We start from the raw sequence: 12,639 nt of genomic DNA, 5'->3' as shown, positions 1-12,639 counted from the left end.
GCTGACTTGTTGTGTTAATTTAGCCTCTTGTTGGTATGTTGTTTATGCTAACGTGAAGCTGAACAACTGAATGTGTTACGTCAACATACCGGACCTGTTGTACTGTGTTATTGTGAAGTGGAATAACTTGCCCTTCCAGAATAAACATCTGTTGTTGGTCTTCGATTTTGTGAAGAAAAAAAAATCTAAATGAATGCAACTTATACTTTGGAGCAACTTATACACTGCATATATATACATATAGTCTTAATGAGACATTTTTTGACTTGTGCCACTTATACTCAATATGTTTAAACTTTTGACTTGGATCTATCATTTCTTATTTTCTAACTGTAACTACAGGGACTCAACAGGATCCTGACTTTGTTCATGTCAGTGAGAAAAAGAGTTGGTCTGACGCTCAGAAGCACTGCAGGGAGAACTTCACAGACCTGGCCACTGTGATGAACTACAGTGAGAACAAGAAGGTCCAGAGCTTGAAGCCGATAGTTGACCAAGCTTGGATTGGTTTGTACAGAGATCCTGACATTAGCTGGTCTAATGGGAGTCCCTCGAATTACACAAACTGGAAAAAAATTCAAAGTCCATTAAGCTCCATGAGTGTGGTTTGTGGAGCTGCAGAGTTGCCAAGATCAGGACAATGGATTCTGTCAGACTGTAAAAAGAAATTCCCGTTCGTTTGCTACGGCTCTCCAGGTAAGTGATAAACTGACTTTCACTTAAACAAAGAGATTGCAGCAATAGATAATGATCATTTGTAATTTATTGTAATGAAGCAGTAACTGGACAGCTCAGTTTCTTCTTTGTTTTTGTGACAGTAAAACGGCAGGTGATAAAGATCAGGATGAAGCCAGAGGACTCCACTGTGGATCTGAATGACCCTGCTGTGAAAGCGCAGATCCTGAAAAAGGTGAGTCTCCAAACCTTTTTAGAAAACTTTGAATGGTTGTCCAAGTGAGTGATGGGGGAATGTTTTTCTTCATTTGTGTGTTTGACTGTGTTTCTATCCTGTTAGCCTGCCAGGTGAAACTCATTCAAGCTTCCAACAACAATACAGATTGAAGAAAAAGTTTAGAAATGGTTTCCCTATGTATCTTTCAGTTCCAGGACCGGCTGAAGGAGAATGGACTGAGTGGAGTCACCCTGAAGTGGAGAGAGCAGCCTGATGGGAAAGTTTTCCACAAGGAGAAGAAAATGTCAAAGAAGAAGAAGACTGAGCTGTGAAAGTGAACTATAGCTGTACAGTCTGTAATTAGAGATGGAACAGATCTGATTTAATATCAGAATCAATCACTCAAGACCTACCTTTTTACTCTGGCTTTTAACTGAGTCTCATGTTGTCTCATTCAGTTAAATCTATTTACATATATTACATTTATCTACACAGTTGTGTGGCACATTGCTGTGCTATATTTTTTCTATATTATAGATCATATCGTAGTCTCTTTGTTTTACTGGTTTTACTAGTCACTCAAGTTGTGATGTTAGTCCTACAGTCAGTTGTGTGTTCATATATTTTGATTATCTTTGCACAGGTTTGTGAACCTTCAATAAGAATGTTTTGCATTGATTATGTTGTAAATGTTTCCTGGTTTTGGATCACATGACCTGTCAGGTGACCTCAGGGGTTTTACAAGTGGTGCATTTGTCTTTTCACTTGTTCATGTCTGATGAAGGGCGAGGGCCAGAAACGTTACATGAGGTAATATTTCCATTAAATTGTATTTAATTCAAGCAGCTGCTGGTGTGCAGACGTTGTCTTTTTTCCTACTAAAATTAAATACTCAGCTATTGGTACATTTAGCAAAAACAGTTCTATTTAAATCAAACCTACCGCCATTCACAATTTAACCGGGTTATGATATTTAAACAAGGAATGATTTGGTGAACGAAAAATAAAGAGTCGCCCTGTTTTCTGTCAATACTTCAAACAAGATAAATGGAGAAAATAAATGGTCGCCCTCTTAAATGCAAAATCAAACATTAAACTGTCATGCAAAAGAAAATATTTTCCTCCTTCAAAGAAAAGAAAAAAGAAAATGTCAATCCTGGAAAAGCTTCCTTAATCCAATTTAGCTCCATGGGAAACAGCTCAGAAACCTAAAAAAAAATATCCTCAAAAAAGTGGGGGAAAAAAGTCCATGAGTTTTGCACCCATCGGTCCAGCAGCCTAACTCCTCTCCTTATCCTGGGTGATGAAGGATTCCTTTGTCTTTACGGTCCTCCAAAACACATGCAGCTCACTCATATGGAGGAGGTAACACCGCACCACACAAAAACAAACTCCAGAAACACCTGTTCTTTCCCTCTCTCCTCTGCTCCCTTCCCTGTCCAAACCAAACAAAAGAAAATCCCCACAAACATTTTCCCCTCTCCCTTTGTTCTCATTAAGCCACGCCCCCTACACACCTGTGTCTACCCGGCTGACCAGGTCACATGACCAGTCGACAGGTAATCTCAGTTTCCTCTGAACTGAGATTCAAACAAACGTACAAGTCTGAGAGGGCTGCAGGACTTTAAGCTTGTTTTCCGTCCTCGTACCTGTGAGTGGGATTTCACAAAAAGTGCAACACCGCCTTCTTGTGTCTGCATGATTCTCATGATACAAATGGCTTCAGAAGCTGCCTGTGAAGTTGTGAACACTTTGTGATAACACAGGTGTCAGAACCATAAAATCTCTCTGGGATTTTAATTAGAAGTATTAATGAGTAAAGACTCTTTTTTGTTCATAAAACCTCAGATCAACAATCACTGTGTGAGGAAGACAGACAGAGCTGTTTAGATTGCATAAATATTAGGGGTGGGACTTAAACAATCTAATGAACTCAGGGCTTTCTAATTAATTAATAGAAATTAATCACTTCATCGACTGAATTTGTAAATCGGTCGAGTTGTTTTTATTTGAACTGTAACGATTCGTCCGATGATGTAAGTGGTAGTTTAGTCCAGCAATAAAAATCTTCCTCTATTGTTTTTGACAGTGCTGAAGTTTAGGTGGAATTACTCTGACAGCCTGGTGTAAATGTTAATGCAGAGATATTTAATATTGGATTTATTTTGAAACATATTTCAGTATTTGTTTAGAAAGGGGGAACCATCAGGTACGAGTTCTGGGGGTCTCCTTCAGAATTTTATATCAACACAGATTTCTTTCCCTTCATTGTGCTCGATATTATGCACCAATTTATGTTCTTATGATTTAATCTTTTGTGTCTCTTCTGTAATATCTTTTGGTGTTCAGACACATTATCACATCAATGTTGTTTATGATTATTTTTATACTTGTTATGTTCTGTGTGGATTGTTGGTTGGATGTATTGCCCTCTCACAGCGAGAAGAAAGACAGCACTGAACCTGAGGTGAGTCATCATTTCACTGTCTGAGATGTTCATTTGCATGATGACCATGATCATGTGATCATTATTAAAAACAGTGATGTTTAAAAAACAACCTCAAGCTCATACAGATTTTGAGGACATTATGTATTTAGGATTATTCCAATGACTTCCAGATCATGTAAAAAACATTTAATCGTCTACAGATCCATTTTTATTTAATTGTCTTTATTCTCTAAAAACACAGTCCAGTTAAACCTCACACTTGGATCATGTTGTTCTACTCACAGGGTCATTTGAATTTCCCCTGACTCGATGAAGGTGACATCACTTTGTTAATAATTTCAAAGTTAAATTCAGGCAAATGTTTGTTCACTGGAAGCAAGGATTATTTACACACAAACACAAAGAACTCCTTACATCAGACTAATTTTTATTTCCTTGTGTTCTTATCAATGACTTCTTTATATGTTTCAGTGAGAGAGGACAACACATGTCAGGCTTGATAATAAAGCACATTTACAAAATTCTCATAGTTCACAAAAATGCTTTAAAACCAAGGTAGAGAAAGAAATGAAAATAAAACTGATATAAGAGAAGAAAAGTACCAACAAAAAACTATGAATCCCCAGAAATGAAACGTGAGAATAAAACAAACAAGAGCAAAGATTAAATTCATAAACAGAATAATTTAAAACATTTTTTTAAAAAGAAGGAAAACTATGTTGAATGAACATGATCTTTTTCTTTTGCTTACTTCTGCTTTATAAGGGCCAAACCAAACAAGGCATATTGAGATCTTAATTCATGTAGATAAACTTCCTAACTTGCTTTCATTAAACAATAATAAGGAAGGCAAAATCTTGGTTAATGACATAAGTGGTGAACATGTGTAATGTGTTCATGTGAAATAAGGTACTAAAAAGCAGCCCATATGCTTCTAATTAGCATGCTAATAACCAACTAGTTAGTGGTGAATATTGTGATTCAAAGTGTTAACAAAAATGTGTCGCTGGCTTGTTACAACAGTTTTTTTCTGTCTCAATCCGAGACGCAAAAACCAGTGGTCGGTGGTTTGCAGCTGATTCTCTGGTCAGAGTCTTCCTGCTCTGGCATTAAGGGAGAGAGGAAGCAGAGATCAACAGGCATTATGACCAATGAGGCTGAGAAGGCCTCAGGATGGTTGTGGCTGTGAAGAGAAGAGCCATGAGATAGTAGCTAGCTAACTGGACACAGGCAGGGGTCTGATCAACCTCGATACTAGTGTGTGATGCTGAGAGAGCTAAATCACCTGATTATTCCAGGAACATCACTGAAGATGCAAATGTATCTTTACTTCTGCTTTTCTCAAAACCCGAAATGGTAGAACGCAGCATCTGTGTCCTGGATACGCAAATTAGGAATTTGTTTTTCCAACATTCCTCCCCTCAATTAAAGTCAAATTTAGACATGAATTTATAAACATACAGCCAGACAGCTCTATGGTTACCCTGGAGTTCTTCTGAATATTCACAGACGATGACTGGACTGGTTGTTTGTTGTGTACTGATAGCATCATGTGTGACAGTTATTTTACATCCCGTAAATAACTAACTTGGAAAAGCAGGAAGAAACAGGGTGGGATTCAAATGTTGATATTGTCAACCTCTGTGTATAAAGAGTGTTACAGACCTGTGGACTGTCTCATTAACAGAGAGGAGGAGCTGGACGTTTGTGTCCCTAGAACTACTTAATGTCCTCAGTGATATTAGTGGAGACAGTCCTACAGTCAACGGAACACCACCATGATGGAGAGGATCTTACTGGGTCTCTTGTGTCTCTCAGGTGAGAACATTCTCTGCTGTTAATTTCTCATTATTCACCTTGTTTGAAGATGGACTTTAGTGCCGTGTTCAAGGATTTTAACTCATTTGGATTTTTATGTATGTACGTATGTGAATGAAAAGATGTAAAACGTATATGAGCCGCTATCATTGGAGGCAATCGTTTTGTGTTCTCCTCACAGGCTGGAACATCTCCTCATGCCTTCCCTTTCAGTACCACTATGTAGCTGAGCCTATGACTTGGACTGAAGCTCAGACCCACTGCAGACAGAAGTACATAGACCTGGCCACTGTTGAAAACTATGAAGAAGTGCAACAACTGAAAGCCACAGTTCCATCTCTGCTCAGTAATCATCGTGTCTGGATCGGTCTGTACCGTAAGATCCAGTGGAAATGGTCAGACAACTACACAGGGAGTGGAGCTGATTACAGGAACTGGAGACCTGGAATAGAACCAGGCATTGATGAACATAAAAACTGTGTATACAATATTTATGGAGGATTTGACAATTACTTCTGCTATTACACATCTCCATTCATCTGTTACACAGGTAAAAGGGGAAAAAAAGGGGCACGTCCACACTTTCTTTTATCGGCACAACTTGGGCACTGATTGATGAAGGAGTGTGATGGAGTATTAGTGCACACAGAAATGATAGGGGTGTAATCTCTCCTTTAAAAGAAGGTCCAATGTTATTCCATTCTCTAGAGCTAAAATCTGATTCTGGGATGGTTCATTAGGATACACGTAGGAGAGAGAGGCCTGTCTCCACCCGCCTCCTCCCTAGAGTCAATGTGCACCAAGGTTGCCATGTCACAGAAACAGAAGCTTCAGTGTTTAGCCAGCTCTGCACCGGTCATGAAACTTTTCTGTCCTCTAACTTCTCTTCATTTTACAAAAGGAACTCGGATATTAAAAGCGTCTACCTTCTCTGCTCAAAACCAAAACAGTCAATTCAGGACCAGAATCTAAAGTTAGAAGGAGGACATACTGGCTGTTGCTTTGTTATCAGAGAAGCCAGCACTTTAACGCAGTATGTTTCCTTAATGTCTGATCAGAGAGGGAGGCCACGTACATATTGTTCTTTAAAAGCAGTACACTAAACATTTGACTTGGATCAATCTTTTCTTTTTTTCTAACTGTACCTGCAGGGACTCAACAGGATCCTCACTTTGTTCATGTCAGTGAGGTAAAGAGTTGGTCTGACGCTCAGAAGCACTGCAGGGAGAACTACATAGACCTGGCCACTGTGACGAACTCCACTGAGAACCAGAAGATCCAGAGCGTGCAAAAATCAAGCTGGGCTTGGATTGGTTTGTACAGAGATCTTGACATTAACTGGTCCAATGGGAGTCCCTCCAAGTACACATACTGGAAAAAAGGTTCATCTATATTAGGCTCCATGAGTGTGGTTTGTGGAGCTGCAGAGTTGCCAAAATCAGGACAATGGATTGCGTCAGACTGCGAAACTAAATTCCCGTTCGTTTGCTACAGCTCTCCAGGTAAGTGATGAACTGACTTTCACTTAAAGAGATTGCAGCATTAGATGATGATCATTTGTAATTTATTGTAATGAAGCAGTAACTGGACAGCACAGTTTCTTCTTTGTTTCTGTGTGACAGTAAAACGGCAGGTGATAAAGATCAGGATGAAGCCAGAGGACTCCACTGTGGATCTGAATGACCCGGCTGTGAAAGCACAGATCCTGAAAAAGGTGAGTCTCCAAACCTTTTTAGAAAACTTTGAATGGTTGTCCAAGTGAGTGATGGGGGAATGTTTTTCTTCATTTGTGTGTTTGACTGTGTTTCTATCCTGTTAGCCTGCCAGGTGAAACTCATTCAAGCTTCCAACAACAATACAGATTGAAGAAAAAGTTTAGAAATGGTTTCCCTATGTATCTGTCAGTTCCAGGACCGGCTGAAGGAGAATGGACTGAGTGGAGTCACCCTGAAGTGGAGAGAGCAGCCTGATGGGAAAGTTTTCCACAAGGAGAAGAAAATGTCAAAGAAGAAGAAGACTGAGCTGTGAAAGTGAACTATAGCTGTACAGTCTGTAACTAGAGATGGAACAGATCAGATCTAATATCAGAATCAATAACTCAAGACCTACCTTTTTACTCTGGCTTTTAACTGAGTCTCATGTTGTCTCATTTAATTAAATCTATTTACATATATTACATTTATCTACACACTTGTGTGGCACATTGCTGTGCTATATGTTTTCTATATTATAGATCATATCGTTGTCTCTTTGTTTTACTAGTCATTCAAGTTATTATGTTAATCCTACAGTCAGTTGTGTGTTCATGTATTTTGATTTTCTATGCACAGGTTTGTGAACCTTCAATAAGAATGTTTTGCATTGCTTATCTTGTAAATGTTTCCTGGTTTTGGATCACATGACCTGTCAGGTGACCTCAGGGGTTTTACATGTGGTGCGTTTGTCTTTTCACTTGTTCATGTCTGATGAAGGGCGAGGGCCAGAAACGTTACATGAGGTGATATTTCCATTAAATTGTATTTCATTCAAGCAGCTGCTGGTGTGCAGACGTTGTCTTTTTTCCTACTAAAATTAAATACTCAGCTATTGGTACATTTAGCAAAAACAGTTATATTTAAATCAAACCTACCGCCATTCACAATTTAACCGGGTTATGATATTTAAACAAGGAATGATTTGGTAAAAGAAAGAGTCACCCTGTTTTCTGTCAATACTTCAAACAATATAAATAGAGAAAATAAATTATCGCCCTCTTAATTGCAAAATCAAACATTAAACTGTCATACAAAAGAAAATATTGTCCTCCTTCAAAGAAAAAAAAAAGAAAATGTCAATCCTGGAAAAGCTTCCTTAATCCAATTTAGCTCCATGGGAAACAGCTCAGAAACCTAAAACAAATATATACTCAAAAAAGTGGGGGAAAAAAGTCCATTAGTTTTGCACCCATCGGTCCAGCAGCCTAACTCCCCTCCTTATCCTGGGTGATGAAGGATTCCTTTGTCTTTACGGTCCTCCAAAACACATGCAGCTCACTCATATAGAGGAAACACCGCACCACACAAAAACAAACTCCAGAAACACCTTTTCTTTCCCTCTCTCCTCTGCCCCCTTCCCTGTCCAAACCAAACAAAAGAAAATCCCCACTAACATTTTCCCCTCTCCCTTTGTTCTCATTAGGCCACGCCCCCTACACACCTGTGTCTCCCCAGCTGACCAGGTCACATGACCAGTCGACAGGTAATCTCAGTTTCCTCTGAACTGAGATTCAAACAAACGTACAAGTCTGAGAGGGCTGTAGGACTTTAAGCTTGTTTTCCGTCCTCGTACCTGTGAGTGGGATTTCACAAAAAGTGCAACACCGCCCTCTTGTGTCTGCATGATTCTCATGATACAAATGGCTTCAGAAGCTGCCTGTGAAGTTGTCAACACTTTGTGATAACACAGGTGTCAGAACCATAAAATCTCTCTGGGATTTTAATTATAAGTATTAATGAGTAAAGACTCTTTTTTGTTTATAAAACCTCAGATCAACAATCACTGTGTGAGGAAGACAGACAGCGCTGTTTAGATTGCATAAATATTAGGGGTGGGACTTAAACAATCTAATGAACTCAGGGCTTTCTAATTAATTAATAGAAATGAATCACTTCATCGACTGAATTTGTAAATCGGTCGAGTTGTTTTTATTTGAACTGTAACGATTCGTCCGATGATGTAAGTGGTAGTTTAGTCAAGCAATAAAAATCTTCCTCTATTGTTTTTGACAGTGCTGAAGTTTAGGTGGAATTACTCTGACAGCCTGGTGTAAATGTTAATGCAGAGATATTTAATATTGAATTTATTTTGAAACATACTTACGTATTTGTTTAGAAAGGGGGAACCATCAGGTACGGGTTCTGGGGGTCTCCATCAGGTACGGGTTCTGGGGGTCTCCTTCAGAATTTTATATCAACACAGATTTCTTTCCCTGCATTGTGCTCGATATTATGCACCAATTTATGAAAAACTTATGATTTTATCTTTTGTGTCTCTTCTGTAATATCTTTTGGTGTTCAGACACATTATCACATAGATGTTTATGATTATTTTTATACTTGTTATGTTCTGTGTGGATTGTTGGTTGGATGTATTGCCCTCTCACAGCGAGAAGAAAGACAGCACTGAACCTGAGCTGAGTCATCATTTGACTGTCTGAGATGTTCATTTGCATGATGACCATGATCATGTGATCATTATTAAAAACAGCGATGGTTAGAGAACAACCTCAAGCTCATACAGATTTTGAGGACATTATGTATTTAGGATTATTCCAATGACTTCCAGATCATGTAAAAAACATTTAATCATCTACAGATCCATTTTTATTTAATTGTCTTTATTCTCTAAAAACACAGTCCAGTTAAACCTCACACTTGGATCATGTTGTTCTACTTACAGGGTCATTTGAATTTCTCCTGACTCGATGAAGGTGACATCACTATGTTGATAATTTCAAAGGGAAATTCAGGCAAATGTTTGTTCACTGGAAGCAAGGATGATATACACACAAACACAAACAACCCCTTACATCAGACTAATTTTTATTTCCTTGTGTTCTTATCAATGACTTCTTTATATGTTTGAGTGAGAGAGGACAACACATGTCAGGTTTGATAATAAAGCACATTTACAAAATTCTCATAGTTCACAAAAATGCTCTAAAACCAAGGTAGAGAAAGAAATGAAAATAAAACTGATATAAGAGAAGAAAAGTACCAACAAAAAACTATGAATCCCCAGAAATGAAACGTGAGAATAAAACACATAAGAGCAAAGATTAAATCCATAAACAGAATAATTTAAAACATTTTTTTAAAAAGAAGGAAAACTATGTTGAATGAACATGATCTTTTTCTTTTGCTTACTTCTGCTTTATAAGGGCTAAACCAAACAAGGCATATTGAGATCTTAATTCATGTAGATAAACTTCCTAACTTGCTTTCATTAAACAATAATAAGGAAGGCAAAATCTTGGTTAATGACATAAGTGGTGAACATGTGTAATGTGTTCATGTGAAATAAGGTACTACAAAGCAGCCCGTATGCTTCTAATTAGCATGCTAATAACCAACTAGTTAGTGGTGAATATAGTGATTCAAAGTGTTAACAAAAATGTGTCGCTGGCGTCTTACAACGGTTTTTTTCTGTCTCTATCCGAGACACAAAAACCAGTGGTCGGTGGTTTGCAGCTGATTCTCTGGTCAGATTCTACCTGCTCTGGCATTAAGGGAGAGAGGAAGCAGAGATCAACAGGCATTACGACCAATGAGGCTGAGAAGGCCTCAGGATGGTTGTGGCTGTGAAGAGAAGAGCCATGAGATAGTAGCTAGCTAACTGGACACAGGCAGGGGTCTGATCAACCTCGATAATAGTGTGTGATGCTGAGAGAGCTAAATCACCTGATTATTCCAGGAACATCACTGAAGATGTGGATGCAAATGTATCTTTACTTCTGCTTTTCTCAAAACCCGAAATGGTAGAACGCAGCATCTGTGTCCTGGATACGCAAATTAGGAATTTGTTTTTCCAACATTCCTCCCCTCAAATAAAGTCAAATTTAGACATGAATTTATAAACATCCAGCCAGACAGCTCTATGGTTACCCTGGAGTTCTTCTGAATATTCACAGACGATGACTGGTTGTTTGTTGTGTACTGATAGCATCATGTGCTACAGTTATTTTACATCCCGTAAATAACTAACTTGGAAAAGCAGGAAGAAACAGGGTGGGATTCAAATGTTGATATTGTCAACCTCTGTGTATATAGAGTGTAACAGACCTGTGGACTGTCTCATTAACAGAGAGGAGGAGCTGGACGTTTGTGTCCCTAGAACTACTTAATGTCCTCAGTGATATTAGTGGAGACAGTCCTACAGTCAACGGAGCACCACCATGATGGAGAGGATCTTACTGGGTCTCTTGTGTCTCTCAGGTGAGAACATTCTCTGCTGTTAATTTCTCATTATTCACCTTGTTTGAAGATGGACTTTAGTGCCGTGTTCAAGGATTTCAACTCATTTGGATTTTTATGTATGTACGTATGTGAATGAAAAGATGTAAAACGTATATGAGCCACTATCATTGGAGGCAATCGTTTTGTGTTCTCCTCACAGGCTGGAACATCTCCTCATGCCTTCCCTTTCAGTACCACTATGTAGCTGAGCCTATGACTTGGACTGAAGCTCAGACCCACTGCAGACAGAAGTACACAGACCTGGCCACTGTTGAAAACTATGAAGAAGTGCAACAACTGAAATCCACAGTTCCATCTCTGCTCGGTGATCATCGTGTCTGGATCGGTCTGTACAGTAAGATCCAGTGGAAATGGTCAGACAACTACACAGGGAGTGGGGCTGATTACAGGAGCTGGTTACCTGGAACAGAACCCAACTTTATTGGAGGTCAATTCTGTGTTTCATTTTTATCTTCTGCACTGGATACATGGGTGGATGAATTCTGCTCTGACAGAACTCAATTTATTTGCTACACGGGTAAGAGAGAAACTTTTTTACTTTGATTTGCACATCTTGGGCACTGATTTCTGAAGGAGTGGGATGGAGTATTAGTGCACACAGAAATGATAGGAGTGTAATCTCTCCTTAAAAGAAGGTCCAATATTATTCCATTCTTTAAAGCTAAAATCTGATTCAGGGAGGATTGATTAGGATACACGGACGAGAGAGAGGCCCGTCTCCACCCGCCTCCTCCCAAGAGTCAATGTGCACCAAGGTTGTCATGTTACAGAAACAGAAGCTCTCAATCAAAAAAAAAAGTCAACGCTGATGGGGAATCATGGGAGTGATTCTCTCTGCTATTTGGAAACATTGTCATTCGGTACTTGCCGGACTATAAGACACTTTTTTTCATCGTTCGGCTGGTCCTGCAACTTACAGTTAGGTGCGACTTATATATCAAAATATCGGCTACATGCATACTGACTGACATGAACCACGAAGTAAACATTACTGTCTGCAACCATGAGAGGGTGCTCTAGGCTTCTGACAACTATATAGCCCAGCAGAAGAAGAGAAGGTGCTTCATCTTTCTCCAAAGTTAGCGGAGCTGTTGGGAAGACTTTAATGCATTCAGTGATGTGGAATAAGATTGAGAGCTTGGTGGACCCGCTGACTTGTTGTGTTAATTTAGCCTCTTGTTGGTATGTTGTTTATGCTAACATGAAGCTGAACAACTGAATGTGTTACGGCAACATACCGGACCTGTTGTACTGGGTTGTTGTGTAGTGGAATAACTTGCCCTTCCAGAATAAACATCTGTTGTTGGTCTTCGATTTTGTGGAGAAAAAAAAATCTAAATAAATGGAACTCATACACTGCATATATATATATATATATATATATATATATATATATATATATATATATATATATATATATATATATATATATATATATACATACATATATATATATATATATATAT

The 12,639-nt window shown here is 38.7% G+C and overlaps 2 protein-coding genes across 2 annotated transcripts; both read left to right on the top strand.

The window, feature by feature from the left end:
• Positions 1-556: 556 nt before the first annotated feature.
• On the top strand, positions 557-1,449 carry LOC306841244 (uncharacterized protein). The gene is made up of 3 exons (XM_079371028.1): positions 557-696; positions 819-910; positions 1,102-1,449. Exons 1-3 carry the CDS (start codon positions 597-599, stop codon positions 1,222-1,224), a joined length of 315 nt encoding a protein of 104 aa, XP_079227154.1. The 5' UTR covers positions 557-596; the 3' UTR covers positions 1,225-1,449.
• Positions 1,450-5,119: 3,670 nt separating this feature from the next.
• On the top strand, positions 5,120-7,523 carry LOC306841689 (putative C-type lectin domain family 20 member A; the record flags this gene model as incomplete). The annotated part of the gene is made up of 5 exons (XM_079371636.1): positions 5,120-5,159; positions 5,341-5,709; positions 6,311-6,661; positions 6,782-6,873; positions 7,065-7,523. The coding sequence occupies 5 exons, from the start codon at positions 5,120-5,122 to the stop codon at positions 7,185-7,187; spliced, it is 975 nt and encodes a 324-aa protein (XP_079227762.1). The 3' UTR covers positions 7,188-7,523.
• Between the last annotated feature and the right edge of the window lie 5,116 nt (positions 7,524-12,639).

This window comes from Symphodus melops (assembly GCF_947650265.1).
Source record: "Symphodus melops genome assembly, chromosome: 20".
In the NCBI taxonomy this organism is placed as follows: Eukaryota; Metazoa; Chordata; class Actinopteri; order Labriformes; family Labridae; genus Symphodus; species Symphodus melops.
The sequence above is the reverse complement of the archived record's forward strand: the minus strand, read 5'-3'. Positions and strand labels throughout refer to the sequence as shown.